The sequence below is a fragment of the Bombus flavifrons genome, chromosome 5 (assembly GCF_040668555.2).
Source record: "Bombus flavifrons isolate JBK064 chromosome 5, iyBomFlav1_principal, whole genome shotgun sequence".
Taxonomy (NCBI): Eukaryota; Metazoa; Arthropoda; class Insecta; order Hymenoptera; family Apidae; genus Bombus; species Bombus flavifrons.
Window position 1 is genome coordinate 1,824,066 of NC_138446.1, and position 18,839 is coordinate 1,842,904.

The 18,839-nt window shown below is 31.2% G+C and overlaps 3 protein-coding genes and 1 long non-coding RNA gene across 12 annotated transcripts in view; 2 read left to right on the forward strand and 2 right to left on the reverse strand.

Moving 5' to 3' along the window:
- Nucleotides 1-5,985, forward strand: part of sky (GTPase-activating protein skywalker) — a 43,796-nt gene extending 37,811 nt beyond the window's left edge. For all 4 annotated transcript variants that reach the window (XM_069114301.1, XM_069114302.1, XM_069114303.1 and 1 more), the window contains 3 exons: nucleotides 1,469-1,627; nucleotides 1,704-1,933; nucleotides 2,956-5,985. In XM_069114301.1, the coding sequence (XP_068970402.1) occupies nucleotides 1,469-1,627; nucleotides 1,704-1,933; nucleotides 2,956-3,097 (531 nt within the window). In that variant the 3' untranslated portion in view covers nucleotides 3,098-5,985. The remainder of the gene's footprint in view (nucleotides 1-1,468; nucleotides 1,628-1,703; nucleotides 1,934-2,955) is intronic.
- Nucleotides 5,986-7,223: 1,238 nt separating this feature from the next.
- LOC138180237 (bcl-2-related ovarian killer protein) lies at nucleotides 7,224-14,051 on the forward strand. 3 transcript variants are annotated; one of them, XM_069113904.1, is made up of 5 exons: nucleotides 7,224-7,869; nucleotides 12,691-13,002; nucleotides 13,278-13,668; nucleotides 13,743-13,801; nucleotides 13,884-14,051. In XM_069113904.1, the coding sequence occupies exons 2-5, from the start codon at nucleotides 12,736-12,738 to the stop codon at nucleotides 14,016-14,018; spliced, it is 852 nt and encodes a 283-aa protein (XP_068970005.1). In that variant the 5' UTR covers nucleotides 7,224-7,869; nucleotides 12,691-12,735; the 3' UTR covers nucleotides 14,019-14,051. The 3 variants fall into 3 exon arrangements, with proteins under 3 accessions (XP_068970005.1, XP_068970004.1, XP_068970003.1); XM_069113903.1 differs by lacking the exon at nucleotides 7,224-7,869 and adding an exon at nucleotides 10,758-11,083; XM_069113902.1 differs by lacking the exon at nucleotides 7,224-7,869 and adding an exon at nucleotides 11,121-12,377.
- Nucleotides 8,214-9,614, reverse strand: LOC138180238 (uncharacterized). Its single transcript, XR_011173237.1, has 2 exons — nucleotides 9,039-9,614; nucleotides 8,214-8,487 (listed from the first exon to the last, which is right to left on the reverse strand). It is a non-coding gene; the product is annotated as an uncharacterized LOC138180238 (long non-coding RNA).
- On the reverse strand, nucleotides 13,844-18,805 carry Oseg5 (intraflagellar transport protein Oseg5). Of its 4 annotated transcripts, none has more exons than XM_069113898.1 (16): nucleotides 17,674-18,805; nucleotides 17,438-17,616; nucleotides 17,224-17,334; nucleotides 16,968-17,146; nucleotides 16,797-16,886; nucleotides 16,582-16,719; nucleotides 16,388-16,512; nucleotides 16,066-16,314; nucleotides 15,830-15,981; nucleotides 15,548-15,745; nucleotides 15,320-15,470; nucleotides 15,075-15,246; nucleotides 14,887-15,009; nucleotides 14,673-14,812; nucleotides 14,461-14,599; nucleotides 13,844-14,364 (listed from the first exon to the last, which is right to left on the reverse strand). In XM_069113898.1, the coding sequence occupies exons 1-16, from the start codon at nucleotides 17,766-17,768 to the stop codon at nucleotides 14,266-14,268; spliced, it is 2,340 nt and encodes a 779-aa protein (XP_068969999.1). In that variant the 5' UTR covers nucleotides 17,769-18,805; the 3' UTR covers nucleotides 13,844-14,265. The 4 variants fall into 4 exon arrangements, with proteins under 4 accessions (XP_068969999.1, XP_068969998.1, XP_068970002.1 ...); XM_069113897.1 differs by having other exon boundaries at nucleotides 15,818-15,981; XM_069113901.1 differs by having other exon boundaries at nucleotides 13,844-14,386; nucleotides 15,818-15,981.
- Nucleotides 18,806-18,839: the final 34 nt, after the last annotated feature.

Genomic DNA, 18,839 nt, shown 5'->3' on the forward strand with positions numbered 1-18,839 from the left:
TACATATTAAATAGGATATTTAGTCAACATGGTATTTCTATCTTTGGCTATTATCAGAGTGATATTAGCTTGAATCTGTAAGATACATTTCATGTCGATTTGGCAGTCGTTTAGCAGATCTTCTAGCAGAATTTTAAAAAGGGCTAGATCGATGTAAATGATATATGATTGTCATTCACGTTCAAGGTATAAGTACAATTAGTAATTATCGATTAAGTCGGCTTTTGTAGTCGCAATTTCATTGTCAATTCTCTGTTGTATTCCTTACTTGCCTGAGGTTTAATTTTCTTACAGAGTATACACATTGAACTGAATGATGTATGGCCTGATTTATATATTGAAGAAAACAATGCACTGACTCGTATTCCTTCTGAATAAATTATGTGCTCAGTTTTACTATTCTCTGCTATTAATTTGGCATGTTGTCCCTGTCTTATTATCATGCATTTGTAGTGATTGTTCCTGGAATTCCTTCCCCTCAACCTCTACTAATTTTTATTGTTACATTCTTCTTACACTCTTTTTGAATATTTTTTGATGTAATTAGTGTGCAACATCAATATAATAAAGTAAACTTGTAGTTACAATTTTAAACCGTTTGAACACTGTTCAATGTATATGTAGTCACATGCACATTTTTGTTTTTACATTTTATTAAGCCCTTATCATATCACGTGCATTACCTCATCAAGTTACCATTTCACAACCTTACTTATTATCATAATTTATAATATTGTAGCAATTCACTTTTATATTTGAATGATGTTCTTGCTTTTTGCATGATAGTTTTGCATCTTGTGTATGCACCTAATTTCCTAATATTTTTTAAATTGTATTTCTTGATAGTTTTTTCTTGTATTTATGGTGTTACAGATTTTTAGAGAAAATATTTTTAAATTACGAAATCGTTATTGATAAACAACAAAAGAGCTGAATGTGATAATTATCTTAATATTAAGGGTATATAAAAATATAAAAATATTGACAATCTCCTTTGGCACAAAAAATATTTAAAAGTAAATTAAAATTAATATAAGTGATTAATTATATTAATTTAATTATTATTATATAAGTAATTATACTTAGGAGTTCAATATACATATATATATATATATATATATATATATATATATATATATAAAATTTAATTTTTGTATATAAATATAAATTACCATCAAACAAATAGGTTTTAAAAACCAAATTTCATATTCACATGATTTAATAAAATTATTCAAAAAGAAAAAAACCGAGTAAAAGACCAGAAGAATAAATATACTTCCTTTTTATATTGTTTGGCTTGATTATTTTTTTTCAGTCAAAGGCATGATTTACCTCTGCTATGACTTAGTTTGCTGTATTCTTGAACAACTAGAAGATTATTGAGAACTAATGTTTGCGCAATTATAAATACTGGCCATAATTATATAAAATAGTTCTATTAATTTTTTGTACATTTATTTTGTGACAGTTATTCACGTTATGGTCCTGGCTGCCTATGCGGATCACCATGTATCAACCAATCCTATTGTATACAACAGAAGAGCATGGTTGTTCTTTAACAACATTTTATGTAAGGGTAGAGCAACATGAACCAACCCTCTTAATGATAAAAACATGTAACAATGAAGTAAGTGTATTCTTTATAGAATATTGGTTTTTTTATCTCTGCTTAATAAACATTCATTTGTACTTTTTGTTATAAGGTATTTGGTGCCTATTGCTCCACAAGATGGTGTGAACGTAACTTGAAAAATGATAAAGGACAAAGACAAGCTTATTTTGGGACAGGTGAAACTTTCTTATTCAGCTTGTATCCTGAACGAGCAAAATACCCTTGGGTGGGTATGGATTCTTCGCACAATGATTCTAAAGTCCATCATTCAGCTGAACTGTTTATGGCGGCAGATTCCAAAATGATAACAATTGGAGGAGGGTAAGATTTTTTTTAAATATAATATTTATGGAAAATGTGTATACTATTTATATACTCATTAATATTTTGACTGCTACGTTGGTCATATATGACCGACCACGGTTTCTCCTGTGTCGCCACGGTGGTCATTGGTGACGGGAGCGCTTGAACTTCTTACAATTGTAAAAATTGTATGAAAATTGACAGGTAGAGCATTTTGAATATAACCGATAAATAGAAGATACTTTGAAATAAAAAGTGCCCCATTGAACAATTAAACATTTTTATTAGAACATCAATAAAAAATAAAATGAGAACAAATCTTGCATCTAATGGTGCACTGTGTTTGCATTCATATCTTTGAGGCATAATCTACGAATATTATTATAAACACAGCTTAGAAAATAATCGTAAATGCTGCTTTATAATCATATATATAATTGAAATTAGAAGTGTACAGATACCTTACTATTATAGAATGAACAAATACTGTTTACTAATATCTTCTACACGTTTCAACATTCTGGACGTTTTGCTTACGATGAAATAACGAATGCGAATAGTTTGTTGAAATAAATGAAGCCTTTTTATAATACCAAGACATCACGGTGATCACCCATGACCACCAATAAGATAAACGGTCCATTGGGGAAGAATGTTGTTTTACATTATCAATTTATTATTATTTTGCCATTATATGCTTTGAATAATAAAAATACTCTCGTGGCGTCCTGAGCGAAACATGTGATTTCGGCGTGGCAGTAAAAGTGTTAACCGTTTGAGTCCCAGGGGTCTTTGAAAAAACAGTATTTTATGAAATACATTTATACTATTATATATGCGTACTATTAGTTTATAAATATCTCATGTTTTGTTCAATAAATATTATTCAGAAGATAACAATGAAATACAAAATACCGTCAGTCGTCCGTGGCGTTCAAATGTATTGGGACTTTTAGACACAAAATCTAAACAGTGCGATCGCGCTGCTTGGAACTCAAACGGTTAAATTGTATTAAAAATGATTGATTTATTATTTCCAGAGACGGTCAAGCGATATGGATGGATGAAAATATAAGATTCGGTAAAACAGATCGGTGCTCTACATTCAATAATCCACCCCTTTGTGCCAGCGGCGATTTTGAGATTAGGGTACTAGAAGTATATGGATTTGCTGGTGCTTGAAAAGAAGACAGAATTTGGCACTACAACGTATCAGCTTATTTGATTCCCTACTGCCATTTAGCGACTCTCTTCTATACATATAGTGTCGTATACATTATATACAAGTATCTTCGTATCGTATATGTGCAAAATTATCGCGCTTTTCTAGTCGCGGTATTTGTGATGCATCTTCAGTCGTTTGCGGAATACTAGTATTATTATATGTGCATGTTTCATTGTTGAGGCGCTCTAAGAGGTTCTGTACCGATTGAGATTACATAGATTTATCTCCTTCGTTTTATTACGCTTGTTTGTTCGATTATTTGTCTCGACGTTTGCAGAAACAATAAGACGATTTCTACGTTTATTGTGTTGCGAATTCTCTAGCAGGACACAGAATGATATGAAATGGTTGCTAACGTATAGATCATAGTCTGCGACATGGTGAACATCGACAATAATCAACGTTAAGTCATCTTTAGTTATGTTATAAATCTTGATATCTAACATGTACATATGTAAGAAATGATTGATTATTTACATGAATACTTAATATTCATTGGACCAGATGCTGTCAATATATATATATATATACGTACATATGCTGCAAATTAATTTAACGGAATCTATTGTTAATTTTGCAGTTTAACAACAATGCTCGTATACGTATGTGTTAATGCCTTGCAATGTTTATTTACTTTAGTATTGTTACAACTAGCTTTAATGAATTGTTGAATGTAGGAGCGAGACAAACGAAGGAAAGAGTACTGTTTATATGTTACATATTGTGTCTGTCACGCGTTAATCGTATATGTGTATATATACACTACATACATATAATATGTATGTTAATCTCATATTAATTTCTTGTAAATATTATAAATAGTGCCCCTTGCGCAAGTAGACACACACGCAACACAATTCATACACATTCATATATACATTAACTTTAGTCGATTCATTCCACACTGACATGAACGCGTGACGATGAAGGATGGACTGCCTAGTCGTTTGTATTATATACGCATTTTCATTATTGTCAAATGAATCAACTAAATTTATTGTATGTACATTGACGAATATCGAGCCAGCGTTGTAAGAAAGAAAACGAAGAAATATATTAATGGCAGGGGGCGAATGGTACTTTGAACAACGATAATGCCTTTTATTTTTTAGAGATGATTACGTTTGAAGAAAAGGGAACGAAAATGTTGGTTAAATCGCGTGAAGATTGACCTGTTTTTTAAAGTGAAATACGAAAAGCCATAGCTTTCATGTAGTATATTAAGGATTTGTATATTTTATATAGAATCATGTCGATAGTAAGATAACAACTAGTACCAGATATTGAAACTTATATGTACAGAGGAATAGTACGATGATTTTTTTCGATATACTTTGTCGATACACTCTTCGGGCATTCTGATGAAACATACTAGCGTTACTATCGTTATTCTTTGTCTCTTTTTGTGATCAAATCTGTATCGATGCCGTACGATACATGATTAATTCTTAGAGTACCTGCTTCTTTGTTTAGTTTCTTGTTGTTACTTCTTTTTTTTCCTTTTTTTTCTTTTTTTTTTTTTTTTTTTTTTTTTTTTGAATGAAAGGGAAAGATGAGGAGTAAAATTGAGCGTGCATGGAAAAACTGAAGGTGTCAATTTTAGATTCCTTGGTTGTGATGTAAAAGTGGCTGGTACCACTTTTGTCCGAGTGACAATACATAATTATAATGTTTGTGTAGGAGGATTATGTATCTTTCACCCCCCGTCATACTATCAACTGTAAAATAACGCAACAAATAACATGTGGAAAATGTGTGCGTTATTCTTGATATGGCTACGCGTTAAGGAGGAACACTCAAAAGCACTAGAAAAAAAGGAGCCTAAGAAGAAACGTTCCGTACATCGGCTGAGTCACCTCTTTCAGTTTTACATTAATATAATCAATCACGTTAATTAGTTTTCTTACATCGACTCTTTATACAATCGTGCGAGACGCAAATGCAAGAATGACCGAGCAACACAACAAAGAACAATCAACATATTATACACGGCGATATTGAATTTAATTTTAAATATAACCAGTGTTATAATATCGAATTTAACTGCTGAATCGTTTTCTGAAATTTGTCTAACATCAACGAGATAGTTCATAGTGAAACAAAATAATAATGAATCACGTTCACTTACCAATGTTTTGTAAATCTACGATGGTACTCCCATGGTTCACACGAAGTTAGCGAAAGTAAAAGAGTACACTGCTGATCTCAACGAAAAGATACACTACGATAGAATAGCGTAAAAAATGTATGTGTTTTACATTACCAGAAATTTTATTACACTATCAGAACGGAGTTGGGTTACTCAGTTTAAGCGTAAGAGGTATCATATTGAAAGATACTCGAGTGTATTTAGGACGATTTATTGTAATTTTAAAGATATATAGTTACATTTCTCAGAAATGTGAAACGTGAAATTGAGGTTAGGTTGGGGTTCATGATTGGAAGAAAGAAATAAAGCAATCGACAGAATTTATGTGTCTTACAAACACAATGCGAGTAAAAGTGCATTTTTGTACAACACGTGAGAATAGTTGAAGACAGGAGAATCTGCGTGTATAGAGTTCCATACAGTTAAATTATTGCATTATTAGTTTATATTTATACAATTCATATACAATCCATATGTTAATTGTTTAAATCAAAGTTTGGGTTTCTACGTTACAGAGTCTTTTTCTTAACTATTCCAAGGTTGTTACCAGGAACGTTAAGGGTTGCAAATGCTGCTAGTACGATTATCCTTTTTTTTTATGAAATTATAGTCGCGTGATAACTGAATGAGTGAATATTTATTTATTGTGTATTCGTGGTCGAGAGAAAGGTAATAATAATATGCAGACAATGGAAAGTATTATTATTCAAATTTTCTAACGTAGCACAGCATAACATTAATTTACGATAGTGAGTAATATATATATATATATACATATATATATACATATAAATATATTACATATATACGTACATACATACATATATACATATATACATATATTCATATATAAATATAAATATGCCTATAAACGATGAGAAAAGAAAAATAAACGTAATTGAATGGAGTGTTTTCAAGCTTTCCGCAGTGTTGTTATATTATAAATATATATATAATGTAAGTTATACCGTTTCCGAAAAAGAAGATTGTTGCCTCTTGATGCTACTTTATCATATCATCGTTGTGAATAGAATATTGTTATACACGAATTTATCGTCCCACTTACTGTTCCTTCCATTTTGAGAAGGATATCTTACACACACACATGTGACATTCTTTATTATATAAATATACTGCATGTGACCCTAAAAAAGCCAACATGTAAAACTAAAGTATAAAGAAAATTCTATTTAAAAGCATCCCATAATCCTAGAAATTGTCATAAATGAGAAGTAAATATAATTGCTTACGTTCGTACAGAAAAAATTAGTATAATTTTGGACTATGAATTTTAATAATGTGTGATAATTTAACAAAATTTTCGGAACTTTGACAATCAAAAATAAAACATAAAATCAATTGCACTTTGGAAAATTTATAGTAGCTGAAATAATTCTTTTAAAAGTAATGTCGTATAAACAGTGCGCTATTTTAAAATCGAAAATGGTTATTACAAACTAATATTTTTGTAAGTAATCGTTCAAAATTAACGTATGCAATGAAAGTTTAATGGTTTCCATTGTTAACACTTTCCAAAGCATCTATTTAAATATTCTTTAGAAATATTTTACTAAATTTTCAACATATTTAAATCTTTATATTAAAAATTCTTTGATGAGAAGATATAGAAAATTATTCATTTTTAAAATTAGTCATTAAACTATTGTAATATGAAAATTTTTATCATATTCATAATTTAACATTAACCTTACCATATCCGGTCAAATGACCGATTTTAAAATTTAATTTAAATTTGTACATTCATTGCTATTTCTTTTGTTCATCCAATTTCATGTAAATTATTATACTAACAAAAATTGAGAAACTGATTAATCAGTAATGTAAGAATTTACATAAAGCTAGATGAACAAAAGAAATAACAATGAATATAAAATTTTAAATTTGAAATAAAAATTAAAATTTTAAATAACCGGTCATTTGACCGGGCCTAGTAAGATTAATATTAATAGTACACCCTTATATTTTTCAAGCACTATCACGATCAGAAAATGTGAGTCTAAATTTTCATTCATTACAGTGTTATTACTATCTTAATTAAAAAAGGCAACTTGAAAAAATTATTAAATATTTCAAGATCATTTGATCAACGTGTATCCATTAATTGCAAATTAATCTCAAATTTTCTCAGAAATGTTTTTCGTACAGTGACTCAACCGTTGTACAGCGATGTAAGTAGGGATAACACTTGTACGGCGTTCACGCAACATCTTCAAGCTACATCATGTGTGTTGAAAAGTCACCAGTATTGTTCGCGCTGTGTTCTCTACAATTTCGACGGTGCGTCGCGCGTTCCCCGTATCCTTCGATCATCTATAGCTTCTTTTTAAATTGTACAACAATCTAATTGACGTAGATAGATTCACGAATTCTAAAAAAGGGAAAAATATGAATTGTCTGTCATAGACAGCGTAAGCTTTTAATATAGTGTGTTCGATAAAGTAGTGATTAAATGTACAAACTACGAAAGTGTTTGGAACCGATTTCACACGTGAACTGTAATCGTACGAACAACCGTCAAGAAAAATAGCGATAAATCTCTGTACTTCGTTAACATTCAAGGTAACGATATATATAGCTTCCTGTTGAAACACTTGCAAATAATTAATTGTCAATAAAAATAAATAAATAAAACTTTATGTTAGCCAATAACGACAATGTAACGATATATCTCTCTCATGAAGAAATCGTTTCTTCGAAATATATTTCGTAAGAATTACGAAAAGTGAGTTTTTAACTAAAGTGTAATGCTTTTAATTTTTCAAAAGTTACACCAAATGTCAAGTATATCAAATACTTTATTTTATATTTACAAAAAAATTGAAAAGCATCGTTTGTTAGTTATTGCAAGCGACAATAAAGAGATTATTTTTTGTATTACAAAACTGGCTTCAGTTTTTGGGAAATTTATAAAAGGAGGGGGGTACAGCCGTTACCTGAAGAACATGTAGCCCGCATCTTTTATTCGATGTCGTCTCGACCTATATTTTCGTACTGTTAGTTACACGTCGCCCTTTCAATTCCACACTTCCTCTTTTTTTTCTTCTCTCTACTCTTACGTCACCCATGAAATTTACCGGTAAACTTAATCGACGACATGATAAACTATGTAAATTTATGCAGGAAACAATCTATTTTCTAAATACGGTGTATTGTTGATAACTTAAGGATGGAAGACATCTATTAAAACATGTGAAAAGATACGTTTCAATATGTTAGTTATGTTTATGTAACGCTACAGTTGATTTAAAAAAAATTCTAACCATATTCATATAATATTGCTCAATATATTGATCTGTAATACTGATGATATGTATATCGTTGAATTGTGATATTTTATCTTTTGTATCGTAGTGTATATGTGTAATAGCTTTGAGTACTCAGTTAATTTTAATGTTTGAAGATAATTAGCTGTCTTCTTTTCCTTTCAAGAAATTACTCTCGTTTAGCAATAATATGATGCTAATATATACGGACGGCGCTATTTTTAATGATTTACTTGATCTAATAAGAATGACTTGTACACATGTGCATGATGCATCACGTAACTAAGATAGAAGAAATTTACAGGGCCAGGAAAAATCATAATTTTTTAAATTAATAAAGTAACAGGATTTATTATCAATCAGTTTTTAGGGGAAATTCTAATCACTTATTATAAATCTTTATAACTGTATCTATTTTAAAATGTATTAAAAATGTATCTATTTCTTGAAAAAATTCAATCATACCTAAATCTCTTATCTCCTTTTTTTCCGAAGTTTAAAATATTGTGTCTTCTTTGAAAATTTGTACTGTCTTTTCTTTATTTTTTTTTTTTTTTTTTTTTTGTCGAAATCCAGTGTTATCAGTAAGTACGTTTACAGCCTTTCTTTTTAGCAATGGTTGCCATTCGTATTTTGTGAATGACACCGGTGGTCTACGTGCTCAAAATACAAGATATGTTCACGACAAAAAGGTTCAAAGAATTCGAATCGTTCAGCATATATCGCCACTCAGAATCGTACTTTCTCGGCATAAAGAATCACAAGGAACTCGCCTTCTCCCGATTCGTGATTTATACTCTTCATCGTCGTTCTTACATTTACGTTTAACTGCTCTGAAAAATTTATTGATTTGCTGTTGTTTGATTGTCTGCCGCAGTTGTCCATTCACCAATTACACTCAATTTGTTTCTAATTGAATTTCAATAAGCTTACCGTATAAAATGTTTATTAACGTCGAATAGAGTAAACTTTTCAGTTAGGCGATGCTTAAGATAATTAATTCGCGTGAATCACATGATTTAAATTTCTTTCACTATGTTAACGAAGTTAACCGTTTGCAAATCTTTGGAATATTTACAATTACTTCGTAATAATTCTATCAATAATGTTAATGATTTAATCATTTTAAATATCAGCTGACTCGAAAATTTATTCCAATTGGCAAACGTTAATGAACTTTCTTATATTCGAGTTGAATATTGTCAAAGTTAAATTTTTGAATTTGAACATTTTTTTGTACAAGGTTACTGTAAGTAATTCACTTGTTGTTCCATTACCCTGTATATTATCTTATCATCGAGGTTCAAATTGCAATGATAATATACGTGATAGAAAATATAAATATTTACGTATATACTTTTATGAGTACCAAGAAAATTAACCTAAAATCTAATCGCAGGTGACGCAAAAATTTCTTACAAATGTTTCACAATTTCGGTCACGTTCATGTCATCCATACGTGTCGTTTCCACGTAAAACTTTTCAAACACGATAAACGTTTTTTACGTTATATAATTAACATCTGGCTATGTACTTTTGTTACTCATACGCCCAATTTTTTATAGAGATAATTTCTGATGACTTTCTCGCTTAAAACTGGAAATATCGATAAAACTTCTTTTCCACTAGTGTTTCGTGTAATTAGGATTGCATCAAAATATATTTTAGCTATTTTCGTATACTTTGCTAAAAAGTTTACTTTAGAATCTATTCTTTTTTTTTCAATTTTTCTATCTTTTGACATAAATTCAGTTCTTATCATAATTAACGATTTTCGCGATAAATAATTGGCAATTAATTATGACTATGTCATATGAAATAATTAAAGAAACCGTAAAAACGATGTTAAATTAATCTTTTTTCTGTTCTGCTATTCTTCAAGTGTGTTTCTATGACCTAACTAATTGCTATCTTAAGCAACTCGATGCTTCAATTAACCAGTTAATTCAATTTAGCTTTCGCCTAATTAAACACCCTATTTCACCATCTCTAACGAGAATGATCGGCTAATTTAAAGGATTTAATCTCAATTGGGTGACTAGAATGTACAGTTTTTACAATCAATTTACTTAATTACAAATTAATAAATATCTGCAGTCTAGTAATTAGACACATGTTCGCCATTGTTTATTTTACGTTATTCATCCACCTTGACCATTCCAAGAATAATAACAATAACTTACGAGTTCGTTGATTTCCAAAAGAAGCTAACGGGATCCGTCATATAAAAATACAAAACTGGCTTAATTAGCGGATACCATCGCGACACGGAAATAAGCCTTGGAAATTGATAAAACAAACGATTTAACAAGCCGTCGCGCATTCTCCTCCAACGATAATCAACCGGTCAGCTACACCGTTGATAAGCGATAATTCAAAAACATATTACGCATATAATGTGTATGTGGAACGTGTTAGATGACAGTGAGTAATGAGGCAGTCGAGCGTTAATTACAATGAGACCAGACTTTCAATTGGTGGTCCAGGAGGAGAAGGAGGTCCTGCCAATGGTAAATTCATTCAGTTCATTCATTGCTGATGCGAAGATCAAATAAATTAAAAAGGAAATTCTTTCAACTCTCCGCTTCGATACATGCATAATCCTCCAATTCTTGTAGGGTCTATATGAACCGAAGTGAAATGTTCCAATAGACATTATTAAAATATACACAGTGACTTGAATTAATTTTCGGAAACATTTGTTTCTAATACATAGTTGACTGTTTTCTAATATATTAAAACAAATATTGTTGTTGCTATTCATTCAATGTATACTTTTCCTAAATAAGAAAATGGAAGCTAAATAATACTTAATTTCATGAGGTGTCTAAATATAATACGAGTTGCAATAATATGGAATTTGAAGAAATAGTAATATTAGTTCATAAGTTTCATAAAGTTTCAAAGTTACGTTAAATTACAAGTTGCGCAAACAAGTGCAACGAAATTGCTAAACATAATGTTACGTAGGCTCTCAAAAGATAATCGGCCGGCTGGACATAGTTGATAATTGATAATTAACGAGCACTCAGACGAGACCAGCACAGACAATACGCAATTAGTTTTTCACATATTACCTATGACCTCTTACTATGCAAATAAAATGATTCTTTTATCGGTTAGCTTATAATTATAAAGTCACCAAGACCGTTGCAAAAATCTATCAATCTTTAATTATCAAGTCTATTAATCGAACGGTTGATTTATTCAAATATCTAAAATCTACTAAAAAATCTACTAAAATCCACTACTAAAATCTACTAAAGAATAACTTCTCAGAACTGGTATTAATATCCACATAATGTTATCATCGCGTACAATACTCGATTGTGTTATAATTGAAAGATGACCTTAAACATGAGGCCAAACGAATACCTTAATTAACTCGCTATTCTAATTAGGCTGACCAACGATTGGACGACCATGATTTTGCAGTTAGACGCGCGGATATCGCGCTAATTTAGAAATGACACACACCCTGCCTAATTCCGCGCTAGTTAAGGAGGCAAATGATCGAATAAAAATGAGTACATAATATGCACACAATGAAAGTGTATCTTAGCGGCGCGGCACACAAAGCGCTGCGCAGCATGTCAAATAGCTGCGCTAAATAAGGCTGCCAGATAACAACAACTGTACTCGCCGGTGGAATAATAATTGTGTTACGATACCTGGTGTAAATGTACTATGGCATTTTGTAGTGGTAAAGACAAAAAATGCATCTGTGTGTCTCAAGATCATCATACAGAAACTGAAGATATTCATCGATGGACTTTGCCGTGTCTTTGTGACGACCAGGAAGAGGTTTCTGTAAAATTAAATTATCGTCAGAGCAAGTAGCTGTCGCACATTACCATTCATAAGTCTTATTACGTATCTTATTAGAATTTTTACTTTTCTCTATACCCCTAAGAAAATCAATATGTAATTATTAAATATTAAATCATATAGAAATTTGGTCCAAATAGATGTGGTTTACAACTGGAAAATAGTATAAATTAGAAATTGCCAAGAGGCTGAATGTTTAATTCTTTCTTCCATAAAAGGAAAAAAGAGAACAACCTATCCTACGAGATAAGATGTCAAGTTTTTTTAACGATCATTAAAATTCTTTAAGCCTGAAAAGCCTGAATGGCAGGAACTCTCCACGGAGGATTCTTCAATGTCTGGGCTCGTCGGATCTTTACGTGGCTTGGAGGATAATAGTGGGAACACAGGGCAACCGTATCGTAGGCACAGCCTTGCTTTATCTCTCCACTCGAATTTAGGCGCTTTTCCGCTTCCTAACAATCAAGAAGCTTCGCCTTTTCACGTCGTCGATTCAGCACGAAGAAGATTCAGTAATGTCAGCGACGTTGTTTCCAGAAAGATTTCTCATACGATTCGATGGAGAACGGTTTCAGCTTCGATCGAGCTCACAGTATCACAGGTATTTACTTACGTATCACCATCTGTAACATTAATCTCTTAATGTAAGTTAAATTAGTAATATAGTATAATATATAATATAAAATTAGTTATATAATATATAACAATATAGATAAAGTTATATAATATATAATTAATTAATAATATATAATATATAATTAGTAATATAATATTAATATGGATTGGGAATCCAAGTGATAAATTAAATCTTCTCCCACAGTTAACAGATTAATTAATAGCACAATAACAATTTACTTAATTAATGTATATGTGTAGGGATCGTCGTTATGTGCTCAATACATCCGAAATCGTTTAAAACGATCTGGAATTTTTCACCGAAAGCTGGGTCTGAAAAGAATGAGAAGCGCCATGTTGCTTCCTGGAGGTGCAGTCGTTGGTGAAGTTTATCCAGAATTAGTATCAGTTGGAGCTGAACTGGAAAAGATGCATCCAAATTTGTTCAATCGTGTTGCACGACAAATCGGTTGTGGTAGTTTCTCATCAGAACAGTCTGCCAGCGAGGCCATTGCCGATATCTCCAGGGAAATGATCAGGAATGGAGAAATGACTTGGAGCAAAGTGATAGCCCTTTACGCGGTTGCTGGTGGTATTGCCGTAGATTGTGTACGTCAGGGTAAACCTGAGTATTTACCTGCTATACAGAGAGGTAGTTATTTTAAAGTTGAAATGCTATTCCTTTAATCTTGATCTCCTTACGCTTAAAAACATTTTTGATTTGAGGTATGACGGATGTATTAGAAGAAGACCTTGCAGCATGGATACAAGCTAACGGTGGATGGGTAAGATGAAGTGCATTATATAAGGAAGATATAATACCCGAATGTTCTTTAAATTGAAAAAAACATATATTTTTAATTTCAGTCCGCTTTGGCAACACGATACAGACCTGTTACAAAAGAAACAACGTGGTATTCACGGAAACTTATATTTTTATTTTTATTTACCGTCTTGCTCATTTTTACGATCTCTATATTTTTAAAATTTGTAGTTTTATAATACATATAATTATGTAATATAATTACATAAAAAGTGACTTATACTGTATAGTATTTAAATGTAAATTCTCATTTATGTAAGATATTTGTATACTAGATTCCAAAAGTTAAACAAATCATTGTGACATTTATCTCATCAATGATTAAAAATTTTGTTTAACTGAAATATTTGGAAACACAGGTGCTTTGTACTTTATTTTTATATATTTTAATAAGTAATTTGTATAAAGGAAGATACTGTTACGCTTTCAAGTATCCATTTCTTGCTTCATTATTTCGTTTTTTTGTATTTCTGCTTCCGGTAATTTAATTTCGTCTCGCTTAAATGGAGCCTTTTCAGTAGCTTCCTAGTGAAAATTTTTTGTCTCACTGCTTGGTAAAAATATAAAAATTATGTGCAAAATATTCGATATTGTGCAATGTGATAAATTTATTCAATTTACTTGCGTCTTTGCAACGTTTGCCATATATTCAAGAAAATTTTGGTTCGTTTCTTTCTTATTGATTACTCGAAGATATTCTTTTCTTGCGTTCAATACCTCATCCAGTTGCTTTCTGTGTCTAATCGCTAATTCTAATGCTCTAAATCAATAATTAATACATTAAAAATAGCAATATTTTTGAAAAATTGTTTTATAAATTTGAAAAATGGTACCTATTCCAATTATATATTTCAATGTTAATTCGTACAGCTTCCTCAGTTAATCCGTTTTGTAAAAGTATGCCTTCTGCAGTTAACAGATCTCCCGACAGAAGCGCCATTTCCGCTAATCTTTTTGTTTTATTTGGTAGACTCTAATTTCAAAGATTTAAGGTTATCGGCTTATTTAGAAAATGAAGACATTTTAATCTCATGTTTTTATTATTACCTTTATATACTGAATGTAATTAACTTTATCGTATCGCGAAATTGCTGCATATGCTTCTTCCGCAGCATCTAATTCTTTATTGTCAGTTGCCATAACAGCCATGCAAGTCCACAATACTTCATTCTATTCATAATCTTTGTGTCAAGAAATTTCGATTTATTCGAAAGAAGAGGATAGATATTAATTACCTGAGCAATTCGACAAAGAGACAGTGCTTCTTTCCATCTTTTGTTCAGTATATGTTGATGAAGACTAATAAAAAACGTATAAAAGGAAGAAGCCACTAATGCTCCATCACCACGTCGTATCATTACCATCCCATTATAGACATTAGCTACACTTGGCTGTTTACCAAACTCACTAAAAGCATTAATAAAACATGTATTGTTATTGAGAAATAACGAATCGCATTTTATACAATAGAGTTAAAAACCTGCTTTCTTTATCGATCCTTGTTTTTCGTATAATCTTACGATCGCTATAATGCACACAGTTAGGACACAACCATACAGATAATGTTGCATCCAACATCGCTGCTAAAACATTTGCATCAGTCGCCCATGCAATATCTTGTGCCATAGCAGCTAAACAAATAAAACGAACAAGTATAAAGGTACTCCTAGCAAATTGTATAAATAAATCTTTTTTTAACACTGCGTACCTATTTTACATACTCTACCAAAACCAGGGATTCGTATAGAAACTAGAAACAGATCTTTGTTTATGTCGATTAATGCTACTTGTCGATCAGTTATTCCGCCAACATGATTCAACGCAACCCTTGTAATACTTTGAAGATGTGTGTAAGTCTGGTTTTCTGTTATAGGTTTATTATAAGCCACTTCTAACACATGAAGAACTAAAAAATTTTGTAATAATCTTTATATATTTCTACTTCCTCTTTTTTATTTAAAAACTTGTTTTATCATACGTTTTTCGTTACTTTGCGATCGTATAACTAAAGTATCAGAACATAGCGATACACAAGGTGGATAAAGTCGTTCCTGTGTTATTCCTTTCCATTTTGGAGTTCCTAATAAACGACCTTGATAACTGTACAATGATACGCTATTCCATTCAACTAATAAAAAATGCCTTTAAAATAATGCGTTTATAAATTATTTCGTTTTCTTTTAACCTCATAATATTTTTTTAATGTATAAAATAATTAATATCTACTTTTCTGCAAGAAGTACCGCTGATACACTAGTATTTTTTAAATCGAATATAGCAGGAGTATTCCAATTTGCTACCGAATAAACATGACACTGTGCTGGTGTAATTACAACTAAATAATCAAAACCAAATTCCAGCTGCACCACGCGATCCGATATCTCTAATGTTTCTCGTATTTCATTACCCACATTTCTGACTTCAATTACTTTTCTTTTGACCAATGTGACTTCGTAATTATTCCATTCCAATCTTCTGTTTTCCGTTCATATGAAATACGCAAGTATGTATATATTTACATAATATTTTATTTTAATGATTTTTGTACCTGTCTATTATATGTCCTGTTGATACAGTTCCATTACTACAAGCCATAGCTACTTGTGTGCTATCACTTGACCAAGCAATACTGTATATACTTCCAGAATTTATTTTTTCTAATGAATGAGACCACTAAAAGTATATGCATATCAGTAAAAAAGAGTACATAAATAAATAATAAAATATGTAATATGAACTAACTCCTGTTTTATCACAAAGTTTGATTGTGTTAAATGATCCAACAGCAAAGTAATCCCCAGAAAAGCTCCAGCTTACTGATGTAATAGGATAATCTCCTATACTACTAGAAAATAGCTGAGTACCATTAGGATCCCATACCTTAAATAAAAATTTAATTTCTCATTGATTCTTTCATTTGTATAATTAGATTTTTCTTTAAATTTTTCATATTCCACCTTATATCTACAATCTTCCCCACCAGAAATTATCAATCCATGAGTGTGACTCCAACATAAAACCAAAACCAGACCATCATGAGCCAATAACTGAAATAAAATTTTTTTTCAAATATTATTTCTTTCTTTAATTGTACAAATATCATATACATTTGTTAAATATTATTTAACCTTGCGAGGTTTGGAATTAGAATTAAGCGACTGAAAAGTTAAGTGAGCTCCCTGAGAATATAATACTGTCGTACAATCTGAACTCCAGGCAGCAGATAGTATGGGGAACATGCCTTTAACAACAACAGAGCGAAGCATGCCACTACGTGACCATACTTTTATCAAACCATCTTCACCAGCTAGGATTATGATAAATTAGAAATTTACCAAATAATAATTGCTCCAATAACTACCTCATCTAAGATGTTTTAATTACCAGTCAAAAGTGCGGAGCCATCACTACTCCATCTGCCTACTGTCGTTGCTCCTTTATGAGCATCTATGCTCTTTTCTATACGTCCATTTTTATTAACTAAATGATATTTTCCTATGACAAAGATATTAAAGCCAAAACTAGTAATATTGAAAAATGAAGTTACAACCAAAATAGTACATTTTAGTATTACATCTTTAAGTATAAAAACAAATACCGTCGGCTGTAGTAATTAACAGAACATCTAACGACTGTTTTTTAGTAATTAGCGCTGCATAATTTGGTCGCGGATGCCATTGCATGTCGGTCGGATAAAAATCATTAGGAAATTCCGTAACAATGCTAGAATGTGCGGTTCCGCCTTCCAAATGCCACGCTATTAATAAATGATCCTCTCTGAAAAGGTAATCACTTAGATTATTTATATTTTTTCTCGTAAATACAAAATCATACCCGCATGAATAAATCTCTTCCGTCGAGCTCCATGCTACACAAGTTACCAAACGCTTATGACCATTACGATTTTGTGCAGATATTTTAAATCTCATTTTATACGTATCTGTCACCTTAACCCCTGTCTAAATGTACGTGTAAAAACGTTTGCGGCTTCACGTAAAATTACCATGCACGTAACATCGAACAACATTCTATACATATACAAATTCGATCGCATGCTTAGAGCAACCTTGAAGTCCGGGAATTTGTTGGTGTATAGTTACTATAGTAACAGAACGTACACCTGCGTATTATACTTTTGATGGAATGACAACTCATCGGATGAAACCCAATTTTACACACGTTTATTAAAGCTTTCTCAATACAACTCATTAATCTTCATTAGCACAACCTCAGATTCCTCCCCACAGTACAAATAAATCCACGAAGCTGGCGAATCCTTGTAGGGATTTCGGCACCCGGACTTCACAACCTTTTCATTATTACTTTTATAAACGATGGTGTCTCATAATGTTACAAACATTTTTTTTTTACGCGATGATACAATGCCGGCATTGGAAGATATCGCTTACATTGAATGCAATGTAATAATTATACATATATAAAATAGAACATTTTGGAGATAACGCTCAGATCTGTACAACCGAGAAATTATACATTTACTGTGTATATATAGTATGTATATATATATATATATAATATAACTCTATTCACGTAAATCTATATAAATGTACATACACGTTAGTTTGTATTATTCTTATACATATGCTTACAGGCTGTCGCGCAAATCTCGCGATGAATATTAGGATAGTTGGTCGCATGAAGATAAACGAATAAAATTGTACACCATGATGAAAATGAAACATGAAAATGATATGCTAGTAAGATAAAAGAAAGAAATACAGAGAAATATAGCAACAAAAAAGACGTGATACGTGATGACGAGACTTATGAAACGAGAAAAAAAATAAAAATAAATTCGGAGATTCAATAGACAGGATGTGCTGCATTGTCATATGCACACTTAGCAATTACTCAGTGTATCATCGTTCCTATAATCAAGGAACAACCGTGCATTCTTACAACGTATTGATGACATAATTAGAATGCTCCCAAAAGTAGTTTGAAAATTTCACACTGTACTTTTAGAAAATATTACTAAT

Bases quoted from the DNA above. Each gene is read 5' to 3' on its own strand.
- LOC138180237 (XM_069113902.1), top strand. From the start codon at position 12,261: ATGGCATTTTGTAGTGGTAAAGACAAAAAATGCATCTGTGTGTCTCAA. The intron at 13,003-13,277 runs GTATTTACTTAC...GTATATGTGTAG, and splicing joins TCGAGCTCACAGTATCACAG to GGATCGTCGTTATGTGCTCA. The intron at 13,802-13,883 runs GTAAGATGAAGT...TTTTAATTTCAG, and splicing joins TACAAGCTAACGGTGGATGG to TCCGCTTTGGCAACACGATA.
- Oseg5 (XM_069113897.1), bottom strand. From the start codon at position 17,768: ATGAGATTTAAAATATCTGCACAAAATCGTAATGGTCATAAGCGTTTG. The intron at 15,746-15,817 runs GTATGATAAAAC...AAAATTTTTTAG, and splicing joins ATCGCAAAGTAACGAAAAAC to TTCTTCATGTGTTAGAAGTG. The intron at 15,010-15,074 runs GTAATTAATATC...GATTATGAATAG, and splicing joins CTCTTTGTCGAATTGCTCAG to AATGAAGTATTGTGGACTTG.